The sequence below is a fragment of the Paramormyrops kingsleyae genome, chromosome 2 (genome assembly GCF_048594095.1).
Source record: "Paramormyrops kingsleyae isolate MSU_618 chromosome 2, PKINGS_0.4, whole genome shotgun sequence".
NCBI lineage: Eukaryota > Metazoa > Chordata > Actinopteri > Osteoglossiformes > Mormyridae > Paramormyrops > Paramormyrops kingsleyae.
Genome location: NC_132798.1, coordinates 36,960,913 through 36,985,626, shown reverse-complemented (window position 1 = coordinate 36,985,626; position 24,714 = coordinate 36,960,913). Strand labels below are relative to the sequence as shown.

The window sequence follows — 24,714 nt, the reverse complement described above, 5'->3', positions numbered from 1 at the left end:
CATTGTTTCTGACCATGTCCATCCCTTTATGACCACCATGTACACATCCTCTGATGGCTACTTCCAGCAGGATAATGCACCATGTCACAACGCTCGAATCATTTCAAATTGGTTTCTTGAACATGACAATGAGTTCACTGTACTAAAATGGCCCCCACAGTCACCAGATCTCAACCCAATAGAGCATCTTTGGGATGTGGTGGAACGGGAGCTTCGTGCCCTGGATGTGCATCCCACAAATCTCCATCAACTGCAAGATGCTATCCTATCAATATGGGCCAACATTTCTAAAGAATGCTTTCAGCACCTTGTTGAATCAATGCCACGTAGAATTAAGGCAGTTCTGAAGGCGAAAGGGGGTCAAACACCGTATTAGTATGGTGTTCCTAATAATCCTTTAGGTGAGTGTAAATGGTTATGTAGCCTTCTATGAAATGGAATGCAGGGGGGTACATGGTTTTCCACAGTGCTTCCTTCATCCTGCCACAAGCTGCCTCTTAACTATAAATTCTGCACCAAGAAATGTTAGCTTTGTTTCTGCTCCCACCAACCTGTCCCCCCACCCCCAGGTGATGTATGGGGGCCGGGCCATCGACAGCTTCGACCGGAGGATCCTCACTGTCTACATGGACGAATACCTTGGAGACTTCATCTTTGACACCTTCCAGCCATTTCACTTCTTCCACAACGATGAGGTGGACTACAGGATTCCACCCGATGGCTTCAAGGAGACCTATGTTGGTGTGTTGCAGTCTTTATCAGTTGATGTAGTCTTCATCAACCCTTAGATATTGCTTAACAGAGATGTGGTCCACCAGTTTGTTGTTTGTGCAAAAAAATACCCAGTCTTTTGACTATAACTTATATGAAGCATAAACTATCCCAGTAAAAGTAAAGAAATTTTGAAAGTCACATTTCAGCACATGCCTGGGCCTGAAAGATGATGTGTGTCATCCAGGGGAGATCGAGCTCCTGCCACTGGCCAACACGCCGGAAGTGTTTGGGCTGCACCCCAATGCTGAGATCGGCTACTACACACAGGCTGCCCGTGACATGTGGACTCACCTCATTGAACTACAGCCCCAGACTGGTAACCATGCGGCCCACCCTCCTCCAGCAGCTTTATATATTTCTATATTTTTATATATATTTCTAACATCCCTTATACCCCCAGGGCTTGTAAGCTAAACCAACAAATCATATCTGTTGAGCTCACACCAAGTATATATGACAGAACAAATTGATCGAGTTCTGCCCATTACTAGAATTGAATATAGGCTTTGATATCTCCTACAATGATTGTTCCCCTCCAGGTGAGACTGGCGGGGGCATCAGCCGGGAGGAATACATCGGCCTGGTGGCGCGTGATATCCAGAGCAAGCTGCCCAAGCGCTTTGACCTGGATGTGATACGCAAAGACCTGGGCCCCGACGTGTCTCCCACCTCGGTTGTGCTGCTGCAGGAACTGGAACGCTTCAACAGGCTGATGTTGCGAATGGGCCGATCACTGGCTGAGCTGCAGAGGGTGAGCTTGGCAGGTGGTGGAGGGGTGATCAACGTAGTAGGAGTGTAACAGTACATGTACTCGTACTGAAAATTTTTGGTGTGGCTCTTCCGGTTTGGAATGCATCTGTACTGAACGAATGCAGCAAATGCGGAACCTTTGTGTGTTTGTGATTTTCCCCCGAGCAACATTCAGAAAGGGGCGGATGAAGCTGCGGCACTACACATGTGCGTGTACGTCCTAATGTGAAGCTGGAAGTTGTAAATGCGAATACAAGTACAGCACAGATATTTTTTTTAATGCTGGATATTTATTTTTATTTACTTGAGAAAATATTTATCTTGATTTACTTTTAAGCAAATTTTAGTTTTTTATTAGCAGGTTGCAGCAGTATTGCCAGGCATACTTTTAGTATACCACTGTTTAATAAAGAAAAATGAAGCAGTTTATGTTTTGTTTCTTTTATCCCTGCTGTACCGAAAACGTTCCGAACCATGACGTCAAAACCGAGGTATATACCAAACCGTGATTTTTGTGTACTGTTACACCCCTAGTGTTTAGGCAAGACACCTATAGGACTACTGGCAGGGCTGAGTTAGTGGCTCTCTTCTCTACACATTGAGTTACTCAATAAAACCAATAGCCCATGAAGCAAAAACGAACATGTCAGAGGGACATGAGCATTTGCTTCGATGTTGTTCCATGTGTGCTCTCCTATGCACCCCAGGCACTGGCTGGTGAGGTGGGCATGAGCAGCGAGCTCGATGAAGTGGGTCGTGCCCTCTTTAATGGACAGATCCCCTCCATCTGGAGGAGGCTGGCTCCTGATACCCTGCAGTCCCTAGGAAACTGGATGCCTCATTTCCAGAGGAGGTTTGATCAGTACAGCTCCTGGGTGAGTCTTGACTACTCCAGAGACAATAGCATCTCTAGGAGAGAGTAGTATCAAGTCCACTTAAAGAACAACAGCTGTGTCTGTGTGTGTCGCTGTTGGGGTGGGGTCACACAGATAGAGGATGGAGAGCCCAGAGTGATGTGGCTATCAGGGCTGCACATCCCGGAGTCATATCTCACAGCTCTGGTCCAGGCCACCTGCCGCAGAAATGGCTGGCCTCTGGACCGGTCCACACTCTACACACAGGTGACGCAGTACAGATCTGAAGAGGAGGTCAACGAGCGCCCGGGGCAGGGTGAGCTCACTGCATAAAAATTATGGTTCCACAAATTTGTCACCTGGGAATGGAAATATTCTTTTCATACAACAAACAAACTTTAGGACCAATAGTGTTTTTTTTAGTGTGTGATTTAAAAAATGTATATACACATATCTATCCTGATATTCAAGACAGTTTTACACGCCCATGTCTGTGGTCTAATGCCTTGTGCGGTAATGATAGCCCTTCTCTCCCAGGCTGTTTCGTGTCAGGCCTGTACTTGGAAGGTGCTGACTGGGATGTGGAAAACGTGTGTCTGGTGCGTAGCAAGCCTAAAGTGCTTGTGGCCCAATTGCCTATTCTCAAAGTCATCCCCATTGAAGCACATCGCCTCAAGTTACAGGTAGGGGGCAGTGTGTCATCAGTCTCTTAATATAATAACCCTATTTAGCAGATGATTCCAAGCACAAAGTCCTAACCCAGAGAGCCACAAGCGACCTGCTAATTTCTGTCCTCTCATTGGCAGTACTAAGCCTAATAGTATTAACTTTGATCATTTTAATGAACTTTATATATTTCTAACATTCGCATTACTGGTTTTGCTGCCCCGAGGGAGACCACAGCTTCACATAAGCTTTGTTAAACTTTTGGGAGCTCTGGAATGCCTTGTCCTTCACTCCGGTGTGTGTGTTTCCTGTGCAGAACACACTGCGGACCCCTGTGTACACCACCTCCATGAGGAGGAACTCCATGGGGGTGGGCCTGGTGTTTGAAGCAGACCTCTTTACCACAAAGCACATCTCTCATTGGGTGCTGCAGGGTGTCTGTCTATGCCTTAATGCCGACTGAAGGTCTGTGTGTCATTTCATCTGTCATTGCTTTAATGAACACTGAATGACAATCTTTCTGACTTCATTTTTTAACGCTGACTGAGGATCTGTTTGTAGTGTCGATCAACCTGTCTGATCACCTATCCGTGCTTTATTGCTGAGTCTCACATCACCCATTGTGTCACATCTCTTTGGTGGCTCAGGGCTAAATGTGGATAGTCTGTATTGTCTGTCTCTGACCCTTTATCGGTATTCTGGTAAGTAATCATGTTAATTTATCTTCATTTAAGTTGAATTAATCTTCAGTTAAAATTGCAGGCTTTTCTAATATGTGTTGAAACACCCTGTCATTTTTCATATTTTAGAGTACTTTCTAAATGTATAGATTTTTGAATATTAAATGCAACTATTTCTGGATTTTTGTGGATTTATCATGTAATATCACATTTTCACAATTTAATAAGAAATTAAACTGTCATAGTTATTTGTTGATTCTCAGTTCATTCTTTCAGTAGTGATTTACAACAATTCAGGGTGGTCCATTGCTGGCTGAAACCCTGGGTAAGCTTGAGTTTTCTCACCGCTTTGGGTGGCCACCTGCTTCGCCTAATGACAGGCATGGAGTGGGACAGCTCAGGAGATTTATACCCAAGAACAGCCCATTTTGTGGTCGTTCTGGGGGAACTTTGATGAGTGATAAGTCTTATCTGATAAATTTATTATTGACATTTCAAGAAGAAAATAAATAAATAGCATATTGAACTGATAAAGCAGTCTGACTTTTTCAGCCCTGCCTGGACTCTTTCTAAACATCCCTCATTTGAGAAACTTCCAGTGATTAGCAATAGTAAGTGATGAGTTGGGGCACCTCCACAACCGGGCACCGCGCTCACTTAGTTCTAATGACAAGTGATTACACTGACGCATGAGCACATATTAGCACGTTTCTCTATGCAGAGAAACTGTGGTCTATTGTGTGTGTGTGTGTGTGTATGTGCATGAGAAAACTTGCTGGTTAACATTCTGAAGTGTTATTTTGCTTCCGACCAGCTGTGTTTTTAACTTGTCACGTTATTTTGTTTCTGACCGGCACAACAGCTATGAGGGCCACCGGGAATTCTCCTGAATCTCCCAAAGGGCCACTCTGGGCCTGCCTAATGGGTTAACCAGTACTGGGGTAGACATTCCTGTTTATGAGGCAAAGGGAACTTTGAATTCCAGTGCTGTGACAGGTATAGTAGTGGTTAAAGCAGACTTGGGCTTATCCACTGAGAAAGGCATTAACCCAAACGTCTCCAGTAAAACATCCGAGGATTAAACATCTCAACGACGTCACTGAGCATATACCTCCCAGTCAATAGGTGGCAGCAAAACAGCACGAGTGCGATCAAGGCAGACGAGCATAAGGAGGACAGCTTTTCCCCAGCCGCTCTGGAGTAAGACCTGGGGTTGTCAAAACCATCCTGGTCCCCTCTAGCTCCAGCCCTTGCTATTTTTGATTTCTAAAGACAAATCATTCTGTTAAACCACTTTTGCTTTTATGGCTGTTGATGCTTTGCACTGGCATTACAGCCAGGGCTAGACTTAAGGTTTGCTTAAGGGTTGGGGTCGGGGTTAGGGTTTCATTTAGGAATATAGAAAATGTTAATATTGGCATCAGGGTTAGGCTTGGGGTTGGAATTACAGTTTTGGCCAGTGTTAGGGTTAGTGATACCAAAAAACATGAAACATGCATAAAGTCAGTTAAAAATTTAAATAGAAATATTTTCCTAGGAACTGGAACAATACAATAGATTCAATATGATTTATTGGCCATGTGCAACAAAATTCTTTTTTGTTCAGCCACATAGAGTACAAAGAATTATAGTATACAAATAGATAACAGACATCATTCTGTGGAGTAAATAGCGCATCACAAGTCACACACAATGGAAGTAATATTGCAGTTGTGCAGACTTAGCTATTGATGAGGAAGATGGCTTGCAGGGAGAGACCGTTGCATGCTGTGGCACCCGTCCAGCAGCTCTGCCACCTCACCCCCGTTAGCGCGTTCATTATTGGTGATGACACTCATATCTGTGGAGTCATTTATAAAGCTGATTATACAGTTTCTTAAAGTAATAGATAAAGAGGAAGTGCAGCCTTGGGCTTAGTGAGCGGCCTTGAGAAGTCCCCATGTTGATGAACACTGGGGATGGGTTTTCACCACCTGGGGTCTGTCTGCCAGGAAGCTCAGGACCCAGCTGCAGCTAGTGATGCTGAGGCCCAGTTTCCGGAGGTTTTCCACCATGTTGTCCAGCAGGATGGCGTTATAATCTGAGCTGAAATCAGCAAATAATATTATAGATTAGATGTTCCACTTGTACAGGTGTTCAGAGGTGGTGTGAAGGACAGTCAGGCAGACATCATGATCCAGAGAATCTGAAACAATGCCATTGATGTGCCCCATGACCAGTCTGTCTATGCACCTTATGGCCACTGGGGCTCATGCCACCGGAAAGTCGGGGCTGCCGTATAGGTGGGGGAAGTTAGGATGATTCCAAGAGTCCCTGAGTGAGGGGGCCCTAAAAAGTTTGGAACATAATAGGATTGGTTTGGGTTGGGAGCATGGGAGCATAAATCTCTAGTAATCATGCAAACATGACACCTCTGATATTTTCAGCGATGGCCCAACTGCTGTCCTCCAGAAGTACAGTGGGACAGTGGGACAGGGACAGAGATATTGGAGATGTCAGGGAAAACATGAGCTCTGCATCTTGGCATGCAGCTGGTTTTTCCAGTAATTGATGAACAATACAGCATCAGTGAACAATATCGTGACCTACCATATTAAATATAAAATTTGTGCTGCAAAACCTGCATTACACTTGGCATTGGGTCTAGGATTAGGGTTAGCATTACAGATATTGCTGGAATTTAGGTTATTACCATTATAATTTTAGCTAGATTTACCCTTGGTATTAGGGGTACAGTTACATCTGGGTTAGGATTATGGTTACAAGTCTGGGTTAGTATAACCTTCAGGGTTAGGGCTATGGTTAAGGTTAGGTTTAGCACAAGGTCAAGGTTGGCATTAGGAATTGGGCCAGGGTTTGGGTCACATTTACCATCATAACTGGGAAAATGGTTATGTTACACTGTGCAGCTATATGTTGCGTCACTCTGATGGGGGAGGGGTGGATTTAGGCAAAGAAGTCTGCTTTGTATTAATTTTGGGAAAATCCTTACCTTGCATCTCCAGGTAATATTTCTTCTTCATCCATTTCCTCCCCTATATAGAGCTAATACATTTGGGACTATTTTGGGGTTGAGGCTCAGTCATAGGAAATTCCATTCAGACTGCACGCTCTTTTTATACATATTCCATGCACACAGACATGTAATATATTCTTTAGGTTAGATATTGCAGATTCAATCCCCATATGTTTACTTCAGCGATACACTACATTTAATATTATAAACTTTTTTTACTCTATAAATGCATGTATCACATTAAATTTTCCAGAGTTTAACATAATTCAGAGGCATTCTTGGGACATGATGATTTCATAGGCGTCAGGGATTGCGGTGAAGCAGAACTGGAGCAAGCAGAGCTGGGACAAAGATAAGCATTAATATCTGCCATTTTTCTCCCTTCGCATACAATTAAGGTGAATAAAAAGCCTCACAAGGCACAGTGGCTGTAAACGCTTTAGGTAACTGTCTTGCTTCGTTAACACAGCTGCAATAAGTTCCAAAGAAGGCAGACAGGGTTGCGGTTACCACACCTCATCTCCTGTAAACTGCTTACTTGCAACCTTTGCAAATCAGCAGATCACATCCTTGCACGGCAGTCCTGAATTAAAGGCTGCGATCAAAGCGCCGGTGCTGGGCCACAGGAAGGCCTGCCGAGGACGCACCCAAAACTCATCAATGGGTATTTTTATGGCTACACAGCAGATTTTTTAAAGGAGCGTCAGACTGCATAAATGCATCTCAATCGAAGGAAAATTGGGTTACATGTGTTCGACTGTGAAGAAAGAAAAGAACTACAAGCGGCCAGAAACTCTTAAACGAATGCAACCTCCCCTGCCCTCCCCCTTGGAAATGAAGATTATTTTCAGCTGCGCAAGACTGGAGGGATTTACGTTAACCCTAAACTCTCAGTTCCTGCTTGGCACTAGTTGCATGGCAGGGCCGTGAAGTGCAGGGGGGTGCCCAAAAAGTATATAAATGACCGTGCCACTTACCCATCCAGCTCCCCTCACGACCATTTCCGCTGGCGGCGATCAGGCCCTGGCGGGTCCATGCGTGAGCGGCTGGGCCCTGGCACTGGACATAGAGTTGGCTGTACCTACCTAATGTGCTTTTTTTTAATGATCAGCTGTCATGCATGCAATCCAAAATGCAAATATTGCATCCTTCATCCATTTGTGTGCCGATTTGGATCAGACCCTTGACCAACATGGAAACTTAATATGCAGGTTCCAAAGTGTGCATGCGAGTCCCTTGCAGGTGTCAGCCCCACTTCTCTGTTACTGCTAGGGACATGCCTGGTGTTACCTATATTGCCTGTCTTATTTATTTCTACAAAGTCAGAGTAAGAATTTTTAACTGTCCTCAAACGTACAGACCTACATCGCTTCTCATCGTGCAAAACGTGCAGTGTTTGCTGAGCGTCATTAATCGCTCGGCTGCTGCATATTAATTATACTTCGAATTACGAATAATTGCTTTGAAAAGCTGAGTTTAAATAACACACATTGGTTTGCTGATGTAACCTAATACCCAGTTTATCCGCAGGCGACTGTTTTAAGGCTGCCCGGTTGTTTTAGCCTGGATGCGCCCCTGATCGACCAGCGGTTAAAGTGACCCTGCAGATGTGAACGCTCACCTGGAATAGCACGAAGCTCCGACCAAAGGGCCCAAAAGCGAAGTACTTATGTCACACATTTTATCTTGCATCAGCACAGGCAAGCGATCACGGACAGGAATGAGCTGCATGGACTGAGATTGCTCGCTTATATGAATCACTTCCGATGAAAGTGCCCAGGCGCCAGCACTAAAAATATTATTTTAGATACAGACAGTGCTTCCAGAAACAAACAGTGGCCACGAATAAAAACGAGTGTTTTGATTTAAGTCAATAATGCACGACTTTTATTACCCGTTTTACGATTAAACACCCCCCTCCCCCTTTTAGCAGCCGCATTTGAAAACTTTTATTTCAAGGTCAACTGGTGTAGTGAATCCTTTTCCCCTATAGAAAATCGCAGTATCGTCAGTAAATAAGGTGATCAAAAAGAAAGTATTCCTGGCCAGTTTAGTGTTAACAATGACGAGCGATAAAAACCAAGGATCCGAAGCTGTAATTTCAGTGTGCCTTGTCCACGGTGAAAGGGTGAAACGGAGAATGGGGAGGGTAACAAAAGCGAGAAGCGAAGGGTTGCGCTTTTTAATGACTCGGTGAGACTGCATAACAAGCCTCTCACCTATTGTGAGAGTCTACTTGAAATAGGCACGGAGAGGAGAGGAGGGGACGATCGCAAGGGAAGGCAGTGCTGGGGGATCGGTCGGTCGGTAATTGTGTGAACCAGACCACCGTCCACACATCGGACAAATGAAACTGCTGCTGTGGAGCTCAGGAGGGACTGGAGTTTCATGTCAAAGGCTACTACTGCCTGCCTTTTATCACTTCTGAAATTAACAGTGTCTCATCTTGCTTGAGTTGTGACAGCGGTGATAGATTTTGATCTGGCTGTTGCACTTTATTGGCGTTTATTTTTTTTTATTATTGTTTAATTAGCCTATTATTTAATTGGCAAGTGGGATGCTCATCCACTCAATGAACTGGAAATCTTGAACCTGACGCGTACTCTTCTTAATCTTATCCACTTTTTCCAGTGGGAGAGTTTTTCGGATCTTTATTTTTTCCTGCCGCTCACACCGCGGCAATGGGAGCGCTTCTGGGGGACTTGGTGCCGGCGCTGTGCCGGAAAAGTTTCCACTGGATTGCGCTGGTCCTATGGTTCACCTCCGGCGTACTGGGGACGTGGGGAACGGGACTGTACAAGTACCAGTCCGGGACACATCTTAAAGAGCCGTCGGGGGCTGCAAGTGCCCTCTATCAGAGAAGGTATGTAGGCTATATGTTAAAATGAACATTAAGAAACATAAACTTTGTTTCAACTAGGAAAACGTGTGTAGACTGTTGTCTGCATTTTATGTGCAGACAATACTCATCTTTAGATACAGTAGCCTAATATTTTATCACGGATTACCGCAAACCATTTCACCAACTTCAAAGCCTGACATTATAGTCTATAACTTTTAAAGAGCTAATTAAAGGGGGCACAGTCCTTTGTAGCATCCATCACATTGTTTCCCGATCGCTGTCCCAGAATAGAGTCTATAATTAACGATGAGGAAAGATAAAAGGCTACATACAGGGTGACACCGAGCGTAAATCATTCATGCATCCATCTTACAGCCGCTTATCCTGCTATTGGGGTCGCGGGGCCAAACGTAAATCAATGTTTGTGTAGCTATACCTGCACCGATTATAATTAACATACAATGTGCAATAGCATGTCATACGAAAATTAAATAAATAGTTGAAATAATTGTAAGTAGCTACGTAGCGTGTTTCCCATTTTTTTTTTGCTTCGTTTTGCTAAAGTTGATTTAATTTGGGGTAAAACTTGGATTTCTTGTTTTCCTATATATCTGTACACCTGTCTACTGTTCTCCCTTTATCTCTCACGCACATGTCGTTCTTGTGTCAACACCAGTTTAAGTCTCTTGTTAGTGGAGGAAATGTCTCCTCTTCAAGTTTTTTTTTTAAATTAGCCTACCGCACCAGTTTTTATGAATGTAATAATTTATTTTGAGCATATGTGCAAGCCGCTTTTTCCCATTCGTATCCTCAATATTTTGATTTATCTTCTTAGGTGATGCCGTTAGCTAAGTTACTAGTATAACATTTCAATGAGGCTGTTTTTGCCAGATCTTATAAACTGGGACCTGCAGCCCTGTGCTCCTATAAGTGCAGTTTCTTTAGCCTCCATTACACCTGACGTCCCATTATGTCCGTGGGGCTGTCAGCAAAACATTGTTATAGGAGCCTCGAGTTGAGAATAAATACTTCTGTGCCTGCTTGCATAAGCATATTTTACCGCAGATCTCGGTTTGCAGCATATCAGCTTTTCATAATCCCCACCGGCCGTGTGCTATGCCTTAAGTTTCGCGCCCCGATCCTCTAGTGATGCACTGTCTTTGTTGCCTGTCAGCGTCGTTGGCGATTGTGGGTGCTTTTGGAGACTCAGACTAAACACGAACAAATCACCAGAATCCACTTATCTTTTTAAAGCATGCGGGCGTCGACACGATCGGGTTTCTTTAACCAAATATTTACCCTTGAATCTGAATTACATCCTGTTACGGACGCTGTGCTCATCCTGTCCCGGGCTTCGCAGGTGGTGCGCCGGGGTCGAGGCACCGGTCGTCCGTCTTCCACCTCCTTTCCACCCCTGGCGGTCCAACGCCACGTCAAGCGGACCTGTTTACTAGACAGCGGCAGCTGTGCTTGATGCGTCCGGGTTTTAAGTCGTTTATACACCCAGCTTCCAAACAACTGAAGTGAGTGTGTTTTTGCAGAGCCTGTGTGGTCACGGCTGCGGTGATTTAATTCATCTGCTGTTAATGGCGTTCAAATGCGCTGTGCATAGACTAAAATGCAAATGAAATGGCGCAAATTTACGGTTACTTGTAATGAAGATTGAAGGCAAGGGAGGACGCTCAGACCACCATGCATTTTAGGAGGTATAATTCCTTAAAACACAGAGATTAATATCTCTCTTCATCTTTACTACATTTTGACAAGTGACTAAGTAGAAACAAAACAAATCTGGGTCAGTTGATCAGATCAGAAACAAAACTATTTGAAATCTGAGATGTCAGTCATACAAGCACTGGAGTATAGCCTCGTGGAATTGCCATAAGAACGTTTAATATCTGTCATAATTAGCTGTGTTGGAGTCACTGTGGATAACACAAGCCCAGCACGGTGGGGCAAATCTGTGTGTTGCCCCTGAAAAGAGGGTTAAACATACAGATGCTTACCATCGTGAGTGAACCATGAGTCAGTTCCACTCACACCTAACAAGAGCTTTTATAGTCAGCGTTTAAAGCAGGGCTTCCTGTTTCAGCCAGCTCTGTTCTCTAAGGTCGGCCCCTGGGGGTCATTAGCCCCTGACCCCTGTGTGTTGTCTTTGGAATCTACCCCTTGACCTCACCCACTATTCTTACCAGCAGGCGGGCCAATCACCCAGTGAGTTGACTCACAATCTCTCAGCTTACCCATTAACCTGCTTGGATATTTTTACCGAAACTTTCCAGACAAACTGCTTAACCCTAAAGTTAGTAAGGGGAATGACAGCCTTCTGCTCAAGATGCAGATCTTTCACTGTACTGGACAATCAAACAATATGTAAAATATGCCCAACAGTAAATTCAGTGGTTCCTGACAACTCATCACTCACAAGTGCCAAAAGTAACATCGTTATAATTGATTGAATTGGAAGGTTATACAATCAAATATGTCTTCTATGTACTAAAACTGTGATATCAGTTATTTTTTTTGCACTGAATGTGGTGTCAGTTCACCGCATGTTTTTCTAGTGCCGTTAATAACCACAGCAAGACTTGTCAGTTGATGAAAACTGATTGCAAGTGGATTCTGTCATATGCAAAGCAGGTTTTTTTCAATAAAACGTCTTTTCTGGCAAAGTACGCACATCTGTTTTCCAGGAGTTACTGTCTTTCCCGGGAAATTCCCTTCAAAATGTGTCCCCACAAAGATGCCAGAATGTGGACATGCGTGCGCTAAATGCTCCCAGACGCTGGCTTGCTTATACAGTGATAAGTGACGGGGAGGGGAGGGGGCAGAGAGCAGAGGCCTGGGGGGGGGGGGTCATCATCTTCCCCCTCAACCCCCTGGGTAGTCGTCTGTACTCAGTAAGCTCTTCACAACTCCGGTCATCTCATTGAAGATCTGTTGGTGCTCTCTGTTCCTTTTCAGTGAACCACAGCAAACTGTTTTTTTTTCCCCAAACCCCCCGACTGCCCTCTGCTGGGCCTTTAAGGTAGAGATGTCCCACCCCCAGCCCCAACGTATTGTTTGAACCTGGCTGAGGAACTCAACACGAAGGCCTATCGCTAATTTCCCCATTAGCCACCCCATTCACCCCGAACACTCGCAGCTGGTTGTCCCCGGTGAGAGCCCTGAGTGCCAGAGAAGAGTGGCTTCACTCCCCTGGCTGCCCCCTGTACCAACTATTAGCCACCCACTCCAGCTTTCCTTTAAGATGGTCCTTCACATGCAGTACTGTCTCCATGAGACTGATTAAGATTTTTCACTCTTTTTATGCAGATTTTATTTCTCTGGTGAATTTATCTCCAAGTCATGTGACTGATTTCAGGCTGCCCTCCCACCCCCAGTCCCCCACAGACCCAAATTCAGCATGACATCGGCGGTGCCCCAGTGTCTATCCAGCACATGAACTTGCCCTACTGAGCTTCTGCTTCCCCTCCACTTGTGGATTTCAGAGAGCAGATTCACCGCCCCCCCCCCCTCGCACCCCCCTGGCCCTCAGCCACATCTGTCCTTTGTCCCTTGTTTCCCGCAGCATTTTTTCCCACAGCCCACTGTCCAGAGGAATCCTTTGATTATGATCTCTATGAATTTCATTTCTTTCCAAATGCTTACCAACCACCTATCCCAAGCAGATGCTAAACATCAGCTTCTAGAAAGTGTAAAAAATGTCACTCAAATATAAACCGGGTTCAGCTCAGTAGGGGACACAGTTGAACAAGTAGGCTACTCAGCCACCTGTGCGTGATCCCACAACCTTCCCACAATCCCCTGCTTCAGTCAGTGGCCTCCCAGTGGTGTCACATGGACTGTTACAACCCTGTATTCTTTCTGTTGGCTGAACTAAACATCCATGTTCCGTGTGACGTTTTGGATCTGAAAACCTCCACAGAGCCGATGTTAGATATTTGCAGTGCACCAGCCCCTTGAATGCTCAGCAGTGACCTGTGAAGTTCCGCACGCTGACAGCTTCACAGTCTCAGTGCTCGTTCCTCTCCAATTTTTAGAATGTTATCTAACTGAGTGCTGCATATGTTGCGATTTATTGAGAAGGAAAAAAATGGAAAAAAGGGGGACTGTGTCTGAGAGGCAAGCACTGCACCTGCACCCCTCTGAAGACGTGTGCGAGTGTCCCGGATGGGGCCTCATTTGTAAACATGGGGCAACACTGTCACAGCATTAAAAAGCGCTTTCTCAGCAAAGTCCAGGAACTAAGTCCCTGGGCCACCTCAACTGTTAACTGTTATAGTTCCCACCACACAACAGGAACTTTATGCTACATAAGCATGGAAGATTCAAAAAGTTTGAATGTTAAACTTCACAAATAATTTCACACAAAAATACTCTGCCACTTCCAAACAATGGAGAATGAACAAGTCATATTGTTAGTTATTGGGGGGGCTCCCGCGGTATGAAAATGCAGGTCAAATTGTGTCCTGTATTGGTTCAAAATGGGACACTGCCTGTTATGTATACAGCCAGCGACGTGTGTATAATTTATTATTAAATCTGGCCAGCAGATCAATGTTTCATTTTTCTTAGAATAAACATGATGTAACATTATTTTCTAAAAAGTGTTGGCAAGTTTCATCACTGGCACCGCCGATGTTAGACAAAAATATATCAGTTATCGATAAAATTTTCAGGTACAAAAACATGGGGATGCAAGCAAAAAGAATAATTCATTAATGCATTTAATGTAACTGAAATGCAAAAATATTTCTATCTGCTCAGTTTTTACACCACTACTTCTATTGCGTCTATCCAGACAGTAGGTTTATCACTATAAGCCCCAATAGTTCCTGGTTGAGCAGAAAGTACCTACTCTGCAGTAGGGACTATTAAAAGGTTCAGGAACTACAGGTTGATTCCTGCAGTGGGAATGCAAAAGAAGTTCCTGGTTGCTGGAAAAAGTGGTGGGACAGCACATATATCAATGGGACATAAACCAAAGCCAGACCCACATGAGCCAACAGATAGCATGGTGCTTAATTTCATGCAGATGGTCGCAGGTTCAAGTTCCTGCTGGGTCCTTAATCCGAACTGCAAGCGTGAAAAATATCTGACAGTTGATAAAGTATATACTCCATGATTTGATATACACAGTAACAGAACAGTACCAGTCATTTAATAGTTTCCCTGGGCAGATTAATTGCTCTGCAATACTGTTGATGACTAATGCATTTACCACCAGTGCCCCACTAGGACTGGCCCTTTAACTAGTTCATTCCCTGCTGTTCAGTTGCCCAGGGTGTTGGTAAAAGTTTGCTGGGAACCAAGTAACCTATGGCCTTGTGAGACGAGAACGAGCCTTTCACTTTCACTTCAGCTCCACCCCTGCCATCGCCTCCCGCAGTTACTGAGCGACAGGTTAACCAGCTGGGCAGGAGGACAAAGCCGCTCCCATGCGGGACCCGGTTGATCGCTATCAGCCTTCGCTCTAAGTGTGGGGTATTGGCGAATATTTGTAATGTCCGGCTTGCTTTGAACGCTATGGCTACCGATCAAACGCAGTTCCCTGCTGCGCAGTCAGATGCTCGCGTCCCTCTGTGATTGCTGGCAGGGTGTCAAGTTTTCATACAGATCTGAGCATAAAGCCTCCCCAGTGCTAATGCATACATGCTCGAACCCGAGTGACGCTCTGTGACCTGGTGGCAGATATGGGGATGGGGCTAATCATAACTGGATTGTTGATTTGTGCCTATAGCCCTGTCAGGCCTGGGGATGGTGATTCTGGATCGGAACCTCTGCAGATTTGGTGGCATTCATTACGCCAAGCATGCCGGGGGGGGGGTGTTTAAGGGAGGGTGCAGCTTACAGAGTCCCCGCAGGGGTGCATTCTTCCACACAGGCCCCGGTGCCGGAGCGGTCTTCGTGCTGGGGCAGCGTGTGAGAGCACTGATGTCGCAGGCCAGCAGGGAGGCCGCCGTCCTGCTCTCCACAAACACAAGGGCTTGCTGGGAAAGGGAACAGAGCTGCACTCACGTACCTGGCAACCCGCCGGAGGGCGAGGCAAACCACTGAGCGTGTCGAGGGGGAAAACCGCAGCCCCCTCAGATTTCATGTGGATAGCGACATGTAAAGGGAACGGTACAGCTCTCTTTGAGGATGAGGCGGAGGGGCGGGGGGGTGGGAGTGCTGCTGTCTTTTTTTTATGTCCTGTGAGGATTAGATTGGATGCTGTGTCTCTTTTGGGTCAGCAACCCCCCCAGCCCCCCATTCAAATCCAAGAAGCCATCTCTGGAAAAGCGGACCCCATGTCTGAATCCTAAACTCGGAAATGGCTCACATTCCTTCAGCTGGTTCCTCGACCACACGGTCCGGCTCCAGTTCCACGCACAGCCCTGGTGTATGTGTGTGCGTGGGGGTGGCCAACTGAGCCCCTCTACTAGGTGCACAGGCCACCTCTGACAGATGCAGACGCACTTGCATGTGGACAAACTTATACGTACCTTGGTGTGATCTCACACACATCCAACATTTGTAAACATCCTTAGATATACACACACATTGATGCACACGTGGGCAGGCACTCAGACGACGTTTGTGTGCAAATGTAATGAAGAAAACACAAAAACACAGACAGACCGATAGCAAACTAAAAGTTCAGGCCCTTATTCTTTTTTAAAAAGGTTTTTTACATCTTAGAGCATCTATTTTTAGTATGTTTGCGAAAGACACACTTGTAGTGTACACACGCCCTCGATCTGCAAATCCTCCGTGGTCTCAGTCTGTAACTACCGTAATCGTTTTCAACCTCACACCTTCGCTACAGCTCCAGCCATGTGGGGCAAATCATCCCGTTTGTCCGTTTCATTCTTAATAAAGGCTCATAAACACATGTTCGCCTTAATCACCTCCGTATGTCCCTCCTGCACAGACTCTCGAGGCCACTCGCCTCATGGGCCCATCAAATGAGCTTCACATGCAGGAGACTCTGAGCCGTCATCTCACTGAGCCTCTGTGATGAGGAATCTGGCCTTTATATTCATCTCAAGCTGTGAATTATCTTAAGGGCGTTCCCTTTAATCAAACAAAGGCGATTCTCCCGTGACTTTGGGGTCTTAATGAAAATATTAATATTATGAGTTACATTATTGACTTATAAATGTGGTTCGTTCAGATTTTCTTTTATGTTTTGGAGCCGAATGGGGTCTTTGCGGCCCCCTGAAATCCGCTCTCCTCATCAGGTTTCTTCTGCTTACCTCATTTAACTTGGGTGACTTGCCGGCGGCTTCGGTTTCTGGCCACTGTGGCGATTCGGGGCTGGCTTTTATTAGACCCTCGTGGCCGGCATTGGCGGAGGGGTGGATGGCCTCGTACCAGCGCCCTGCCCCCCAACCCAAGATCACCGGTACGATGTATACGGGGGGGAGCAGCTTGCAGCTGCGGCATGTGTGGGGGCTGCGGGGGAGGGCTGACGGATGTGTATCAATATGGGGAAAACCGCGCAACGTAAACACAGCCCCTGGAGTCCTGCCTGCTTGTCTGAGGCTGATTTGGCGAATGGAAATGCTGGGGATGATCTTCAAAGGAGGGAGGGATCAGAGTCCCTCAAGGCAGCCCACTCCCGCAGGGGGAGCTGTCGTTGTGCGGGAGTCTGTGTTTAAGCATGTGTGTGCCCATTGGCTGTCTATCTGTACCTGGATCTAGGTGTCAGGTGATGGATACCCCTGCCAGTATCCATGTGTTCTTCCTCATCCCTCTTCTTCCTCTCCCTTTGAAACTTCATCCTCTGGGTCTCAGTGCCAGCTCCCTTCCCAGATTTACAGTCTGGTTTTATTAGGCTGGTGCCCTTTCTCTCTCAGATGGTATACACATTCGAGTTAGAAGCAGACCGCCCCCCCCCCACCCACACACACACACACATTCTGAGCTTATATTCCCACATGCTGTAGTTGCTTAGCAAACTGCTTTGTTCAAACTGACTTACAGGCTCCTGGGATTTTATTGGATTTATATGCAGGTTCCTGCTCCAGCAGTTCCCCTGCTTAAGGACAGAGCAGCAGCAGCGCTACTGGGTCATGTGTGTGGAAAAGTTTGGTCACCCGACCCCATAACCATTACCACTCTGACTGGGACACTTGTTGGGTGTAAGATGCCTGGCTCCTGCCCCATTTTTCTCACCAGCTGCAGTATCCCCCCCCCCCTGTCTTTGTCTCCCTGTCATGCAGAAACTGGTGCCCCCACGTGGTGACCCGGACCGTGACCTGCCAGGTCCAGAATGGAACAGTTCTGCAGCGTGTGTACCAGAACTGCCGCTGGCCACAGGGCTGCTCCGGAGGCAGGTGGGTTGGGGGGGGTATAGGGGTGAAATCGTATGGGGTGTGACAGGTTATGCGTATGTCTGTGTGTGTGTGTGTGTGTGTGGGGATTAGGTTTATTTTACTTTGTGGGGACCATATATGGTTATTATTATAATGTGGTTATATACTTATGATTAAGGTTGGGGCTGGGTAAGGCTTAAGGTCGTCATGTTGGGATTAGAATTTTCCCCATAGAAATGAATGGAGAGTCCCCACAAAGATATAATTACAAACATGTGTGTGTATTTGACAGAGAGAGAGAGGGAGAATAGAGAGAGTTGTGTTTGTGTGCTCAGTGTTTCTGTGTGTCTTTGTACCTTAGAGAGTCTCTCTCCCTCCAGCTACCGCACCGTGGTCAGGCCGTCATACAAGCTGGCGTACCGGACAGTCACAGCGCTCGAGTGGAAGTGCTGCCCGGGCTACCGCGGGTTCCACTGTGAGGAAGGTGAGATGAGAGGGGCAGGGTATGGGGGCGGGGCTCAGACCAGCGATCCATACAACCTATGAATGACTTGTTGGAATGGATGGATGGCAGAGGACATGTGTCTGCTGTAAGCCACCCCCTTCCCTGCCTGCCTGACATCCCCACTTTTCCTCCTGCGATGGTCTGCAGTCAAAAAGTGTTGCCAGACCTCTGCTATTTTAGTTTTTCTAGCACTCTGGGCCAGTAACAACCCGCAACACCAAACATCTGCCCTGCTTCGCTCCATGGTGGCACTGAGTGCTTTGAGTCTTTCCGGGAATGCGATACATGGGATGTCAGTTAGCTTGAGGTGTCAATTTCCCTACCATATCTCTGACCCAGGCCAGACAGGGAGTCCTGGTAGCCGTGAGAAATCATTGGTGCCCTGCAGGAAAACACACACGCATCCATAAACACGCCTCCCACTCACACACACTCTCATCAATATTGAAAACCTTAAATGACATGGTTTGCTCTCCCAGGGGTGGTTCCCATGCAGTTCAGCAGCGTGTCACGTTCCATTCTAGCCAGCTGAGATTACAGGTTCCACTTAAGCGAAAGTGACAGATTGCTCTCATATCGCTTGTCACATGTCGTTTCTGCCCATTTCTGTTGTCACCAGCCTGCAATCCTGAATCTCCTGTCATTAGAGGTCTGTTAAATCAGCGATATGGAAAGTTCTAGAAATTGGACAGTGACTGTATTTTTGTAAAGCTCCCTTGCTCTTACTGGACTCTCAGAAGTTGGCCATGAGGGTCTGAGTGCCCCACCCCTGGCCCCCTGTCTGCTTTCTTGTCAATATATGTCTTTGGCATAATGGAGCATCTGTACTGCAGACGGAGGCTGTGGGTTGCAGGTCACAGAGAGTGTGGGTTGAAGTTCATGGTAGCCTCTATACCAGCCTTTCCCTGATTTGCACATTTGCAGAAACCACATGTATTGTTTGAGTGTGTGTTGCACCAGCTTTGTACGCTGTGCAGATTACCATCAGCTCACATTTTAAGATGGCCCTCACCTCTGTTGTGTCTTTGACTAAGTGACTTCTTCAGTTAAAAAAAAAAAAAAAACAGCTGTAAATATTGCCAACATTGCAAGCCCGTTATGCAAACTAGGGCACAAGCAGTGACAATAACAGAATCAGATACATGATCAATGGAAGTGATTTCCCACATCGCCTTGCAATGCATTTCCTGCAGAATGATGTCATTTCGTCTGGCTGCAACACAGGACAGAACCATCTGGGGATGTGTTCCTGTCCTGGGCTGAGTCAGCCTTCCTTTCCGGGTGTTAGTGTGTATTTAGTTTTCCCATTCAAACCTTCTGGAAATGTTGTCTCTCTCTGCATCAGTAAATTGCCTGCTTGGTAAGATAGTCGTTACTTTGCTCTTGGAGAATAGGTTTAAATTCTTCTTTTCTAAAAAACAAATGGCTTTGGCCTCAGTCAGCTGGAGGTCCATCAGATGGTTCATTGTTGTGATGTCAGCTTCAGTCTCCCCTTCAAAACACCTCTGATCTCCCCAAGGCCCTGCATGGGGTTTCCAGCATGGGGTCCTCGGTTCAGAGTTTGTTCACTTTCTGTGGACTTACAGGCCACGGAGATGATGGATGGGTGCTGGTATGTCCAGGCTGGAACACCTTCTCTTCTCTGAGAGGCCCAGCTGAATTAGAGCCATGTGCTCCCTGCAGCACTGCAAGCTAAACATGACATCATCTTTGAAGTGTAACGATATCTCCATCAAACAGTTTTAAAACGGCTCCCATACCTGAATACTGGGCATGGGGATCGTAGCGTAAAAATACAATGCCGTGCCACATGATAAATATGAGGATAACTCCGAAATCTCCAGGCCTTCTTCAACTATTTCATATATCATATATCTGACCCACATATCCCTGAGCTTCCTTCCCTCGCCCCATCGCTAGCAGAAATGCCCTGTGGTGCCGTAACTATGGCGGTATATTGGTGCAGTCTGGACAGGTACTCCCCCAAAGCACTTGAAATGCAAATGCCTTAATCTCTCATTTGCAGAAAAAAGGCCCAAGTGTTTACACATGGAAGCGGAATTCATGCCCTCCTGTATTTTCACCAACCACAGTGTCATGAGACACTGCTGACTCTGTATACAGATATGGCGAACACTTTAACCACTCCCTTATGGTGCTTCCTTTACTTGGTTAGTTAACATTAGCTTTTGCTAGGTATAACATTTATTGGACTAACCCGACTGACCAAAGCAGACAGAACTCTGGGCTTACAGTTTAATATAGACCCCCCTCCCCCCAGCAGGCTGGCATACTGCCAGGTTTTTTGAGCATCTTGTAGGTGCTAAACCCAAGTAATGGATAGCGGGTCAGTGGAACATTCTGATGTCAATTAAAGATACCCAGTCAACATGGACAACTGTGGATGCCTGAGGCTGGGCAGCTCTGGTATAACCAGCAAAAGCCAGAAAATGTATCAGTGCAGGGACAGCAACAAAGTGGCGGCAGCTTTTCACGGATTAGGAAATTACCATGGCTGTCAAATAGCAGCATCGGGGCTTCGTGATAAAGCGATTCCCTTTTGCGCCAGATTCCGGCAGCATCTGTGCTTTCGGCCATTATTACCGTGGAAGGAAGAGGCGTTTGCCTGATGCAGCCAAAATGTAATCTGTGTTTTCACAGCTCGGTGCAGCTTATCAGCAAAGCAGTGGGCTGGCAAAACGCAGCCCACTGCCACCCGCCATTATTCACGGGGATTGGAGAATGCGGGGGAGGATTTGCATGCTGAACGGTGCAGATGTTCTAGGCAAGTGTGAAGGCAAAAGGCGATTAAGCAGAAGATGCGAGTGGCTACGTGTTCCTTAATTGGTCTGGGACTGAATGGCCAGTTCTGTCAGCTGCTTGCTCCGTCTAACCTGGACCCATCAGAACATCGATTGTGCCCCAGTGGGCTATGATACACTTGCCCGGGGTGGTGTCCAAACCCTAGATGACTTTCCTGTTTTCCTGGGCACCATTTGTCTGAGCGTACCCTCATTAGTACATGCCCACATTTTATTAAGGGAGCTAATGGGGATGAAGCACCTCTGTGGCATGCGGACTGCATCCCATCATCAAAGCACAGCAGCCCATATGACCCTTTCAGCTCAGCTACTCTGCTGAACACTGAACATTTCATCCTCACACTTATTTTGGGTGTGTCGGCTTGTTACTTACCTCCCTGATTCTCGCTGATTCTTGCTGATTCTCGCTGATTCTCGTGTCTCGCCCATTGCCCCCCACACCCCCATCAAGGCTTAATTTTCCTCATCTTTTTTGCCCAGGCTCATATCTGCCCCAGATTTGCGTCAGTGCTCAGCAGGGGATTCGAGGGTGGGGGGGGGGGGGTGAACCGCTGGGGTGCACGTCGGCCTCCAGCTCACTACCCCCAAGCCCTGCCCCCCTCCCCCCCCCACATTCCCCCAGAATATAACTTCTCTGATCTGGGCCTCATGCATGTGTGTGCTTTATAAACAAACACTGGGGATGGATTACAGGCGTGGGGCAGTGAAGTGTGGAAAAGAAAAACAATTTAGTTGGGGGGTGCAGAATGAAGGACAGCAGAGTGAAAGCAGAATGGGGGGAAGGGGGCAAATTAAAAGCAAAGATCAAGCATTTGCTTTTTAAATGAAACTCACCATTTTTATTCCTGATCAATCACCCACTTATCCCATATGTGCAATAGCCAATGAGTTACTCAGTGCCCTGCATGGTTTGAGAATCCCCAGCCTACTTCTATGAACTAATGCATTTGAAAGCTTACAGCCGGAAGTGTTTTGTGGTGCATTTCTCAGAGAGAATCAAAAAACAGTAATAAAATGTTCCAGTATTATAGGTATCTGACAAGTGAAAAGATCAAATCCATTCCAAGAAATCATGTGTAATCATTGTAATGACAGGTTATGCTGATGTAGCTTTTGGGGTCTTGTATCTAATTAACGCCACCGGTAGATAACAATCTGTTTTTCTTCACAGACAGGTGTGGTGTGGGTTACGGGGGGATGGAGGTCATGTGTACAGATGCCTGTCTGTGAAATACTGCAACATTATGTCCTGCTGCCCTGATTTCAAGGTCACCGTAATAGACACACACCTCGTGCCCTATCCCCCATGCCTTGCACGAAGGATAGGCAGCATAGCAATATGTCTGACAGAGCCCTGGACCAAATTCCCCTATGATTCCCCCTCCTCTCACCCACCCTATCAAGCTGTACGGTATCGCCACAGGCCTGGCTTCCGGCCAAATCGTGTCAAGCCCCTCCAGCCCATCCCCTGTTATTGTTCAGGATGCCAGGGCAGCTGTGGATGCTGGACGCAGCCAAAATCAAATAAAAACACTGCATTCCCCAGGCTGCCTCCAGATGTGAGAAGAACCCAGATGAGAACCATGAGGCACACCACTGCCACCGCAGATTAAGTGTCACGGACACCTGGGTGTGTAGCACTTTAGGGACAATTAATGTTATGTATTTTCATTACTTGCAAACTGTAGCTGATCTGGTTTAAGAATCCAACAGCTAAGCCTCTACTGGTCATAGTACCAAAAGCCCTTTCGGTATAAGTCTTGAACTGGATCCGGTGCAGTAATTAAATAGCAACCTCGTTAATGCTACATGATTTGTCACCTCTGTGAATCTCATGTAATTAAAAATGGAATCTGCTGGCCCCCAGCTGCTGTATCTCCATGACTAGTTCAGCATGGCCATTCTAAATCCACTCTCACTGCACTGTAGCACCAAGACTTGCAGCTGGTCTCCTTTTCTGCTAGCTGCCCCACAGCTCCCTGACAAACGTGCGGCTGCAAAGCCACAAGGGAGTCGGGAATTTGAGGTCTGAGTGCGATTCCAGCTCTGAAGTGCAGCCGGAACTGGTTGGTTCTGGTTAGCTCTGTGCCTGGACCAGGACTTGGGCGCGCTGCTCCCGCTCTAACGCAAGGCACATTTCTCACAGTGCATGGGCACAGGGCACAAACACCAACCGGACCAGTTTTCTTAAACCAGGCCATGGGGTGTTCTTTAACTTCCTTAGAAATGCAGCAAAGTTAGTCGGCAGAAAAAGGAAGCTTTAATTGACATGAACTTTACTGTGCAGGCTTGGATCTGACCAGATTTCTGTACTTATTACTTACTATTTATGGTGGTGATCAGGGGTGTCGTTAGGCCTATTTTAGGGAGCTTAAATGTTTTTTAGCCCCCAAATAAATGTTTACTTATTGGCGTAAGTCATGAATAGCTTTTTATATTATATATGTTTGCCTTTGGCCCGCCAGTTAAGACTCAGCCCCCCCTATCCATTCATCTCTAACTATGCCCCTGGTGGTGATCGGGATACTGGGCCCAGGGTTCAACTGCTGTAGCACCCAACAGAAACACAGTATTGCTTATGTGTATAAGGACACAGTCAAGGCTTATTAGCACAAGTCCAGTTCCTTAAGCATTATCTAAACTGCCTATCTACCACTGATGCATTGTGTATTATTCTGGAATTTGCTGTCCTTTTAGGGAAAGTGTTCCATAACACCTCCTGCTCAGTACAGCGTCTCCAAGGTAAATAAAACAGAATTAATGTATAAATGAGGCAGTTTTTAAAGACTTGTGATTTCCATGTTAGCTCTGTTATGATGAGGCGGGCGTCTAGAATGCATAAGTCACATTTGACAATCTACACTTGTTTTTTTGGACACGTGAAGTGTTTCCTGCTTTTCTCTGATTGGGTAATACTAGGACACACAATAGGGATTTGGAGCTACCTGATTGGCTTACAGCAGGGCTTGCATCAGCCAGGCAGATTCAGGTGACTAGCTGAAATACCCAAGCAAAGTCCAACAGCGAGTAGGGGGAGGGGGGTCCATGCTCATGCTTTTCCACCCTCGCTGAGTCATGGCTCCGTGCCCAGCTGCCCCATAGAGTGAGTTTATTAACCGCAGAATTTACCCCAGACCCCAATCTGGGCTGCAGTCCCACTGATCTGGGACATGGGGCTGGGGATGGAGGTGATCATAATGTTATTGTTGGACCCCCACTATCCTCACAGCTGAAAGCCCCCCCCCTTCAACCATGTTAGTCCACTAGAACCGTAAGCAAACAGCGGAGGTGGTGGATCTTCACTGCCCAAGGTGTTTATGACTGGTTTGTGGGTTCATGGTTTCCAGGATGCAGAAAATCCCCACCCTGCAAGGTTTAGTATATGGCAGGAGGCGTATGCTGACTTATTGTCCCACACACATAAACACACGTACACAGTGACACACCCACATATATACATGCATGCATAGACAGACACAGAGGTGCATAAACTCACGCATGC

General features: G+C 46.4%; 2 protein-coding genes and 1 long non-coding RNA gene across 8 annotated transcripts in view; 2 read left to right on the top strand and 1 right to left on the bottom strand.

Moving 5' to 3' along the window:
* Positions 1-3,975, top strand: part of dnah10 (dynein axonemal heavy chain 10) — an 89,120-nt gene extending 85,145 nt beyond the window's left edge. Inside the window, exons 73-79 of one of the 2 annotated variants that reach the window (XM_023804405.2) lie at positions 570-741; positions 959-1,090; positions 1,314-1,525; positions 2,232-2,399; positions 2,514-2,694; positions 2,916-3,061; positions 3,361-3,975. In XM_023804405.2, coding sequence (XP_023660173.1) covers positions 570-741; positions 959-1,090; positions 1,314-1,525; positions 2,232-2,399; positions 2,514-2,694; positions 2,916-3,061; positions 3,361-3,507 — 1,158 coding nt within the window. In that variant the 3' untranslated portion in view covers positions 3,508-3,975. The remainder of the gene's footprint in view (positions 1-569; positions 742-958; positions 1,091-1,313; positions 1,526-2,231; positions 2,400-2,513; positions 2,695-2,915; positions 3,062-3,360) is intronic. The other variant, XM_023804407.2, reaches the window with a different exon arrangement.
* A 1,303-nt stretch (positions 3,976-5,278) lies between these two features.
* On the bottom strand, positions 5,279-8,758 carry LOC140587638 (uncharacterized). Its single transcript, XR_011989313.1, has 2 exons — positions 8,362-8,758; positions 5,279-7,799 (listed from the first exon to the last, which is right to left on the bottom strand). It is a non-coding gene; the product is annotated as an uncharacterized lncRNA (long non-coding RNA).
* Positions 8,759-8,862: 104 nt separating this feature from the next.
* emid1 (EMI domain containing 1) overlaps positions 8,863-24,714 on the top strand; it is a 62,581-nt gene continuing 46,729 nt past the window's right edge. For 2 of the 5 annotated variants that reach the window (XR_002837250.2, XM_072709072.1), the window contains exons 1-3: positions 8,865-9,603; positions 17,793-17,906; positions 18,266-18,369. Coding sequence is in view for 4 of the 5 variants with exons in the window: in XM_072709072.1 (XP_072565173.1) it covers positions 9,422-9,603; positions 17,793-17,906; positions 18,266-18,369 (400 nt within the window). In the remaining variant the exon portion in view is untranslated. Of the gene's footprint in view, positions 9,604-17,792; positions 17,907-18,265; positions 18,370-24,714 lie in introns of all 5 variants that reach the window. The other 3 variants (XM_023804353.2, XM_023804354.2, XM_023804355.2) reach the window with 3 other exon arrangements.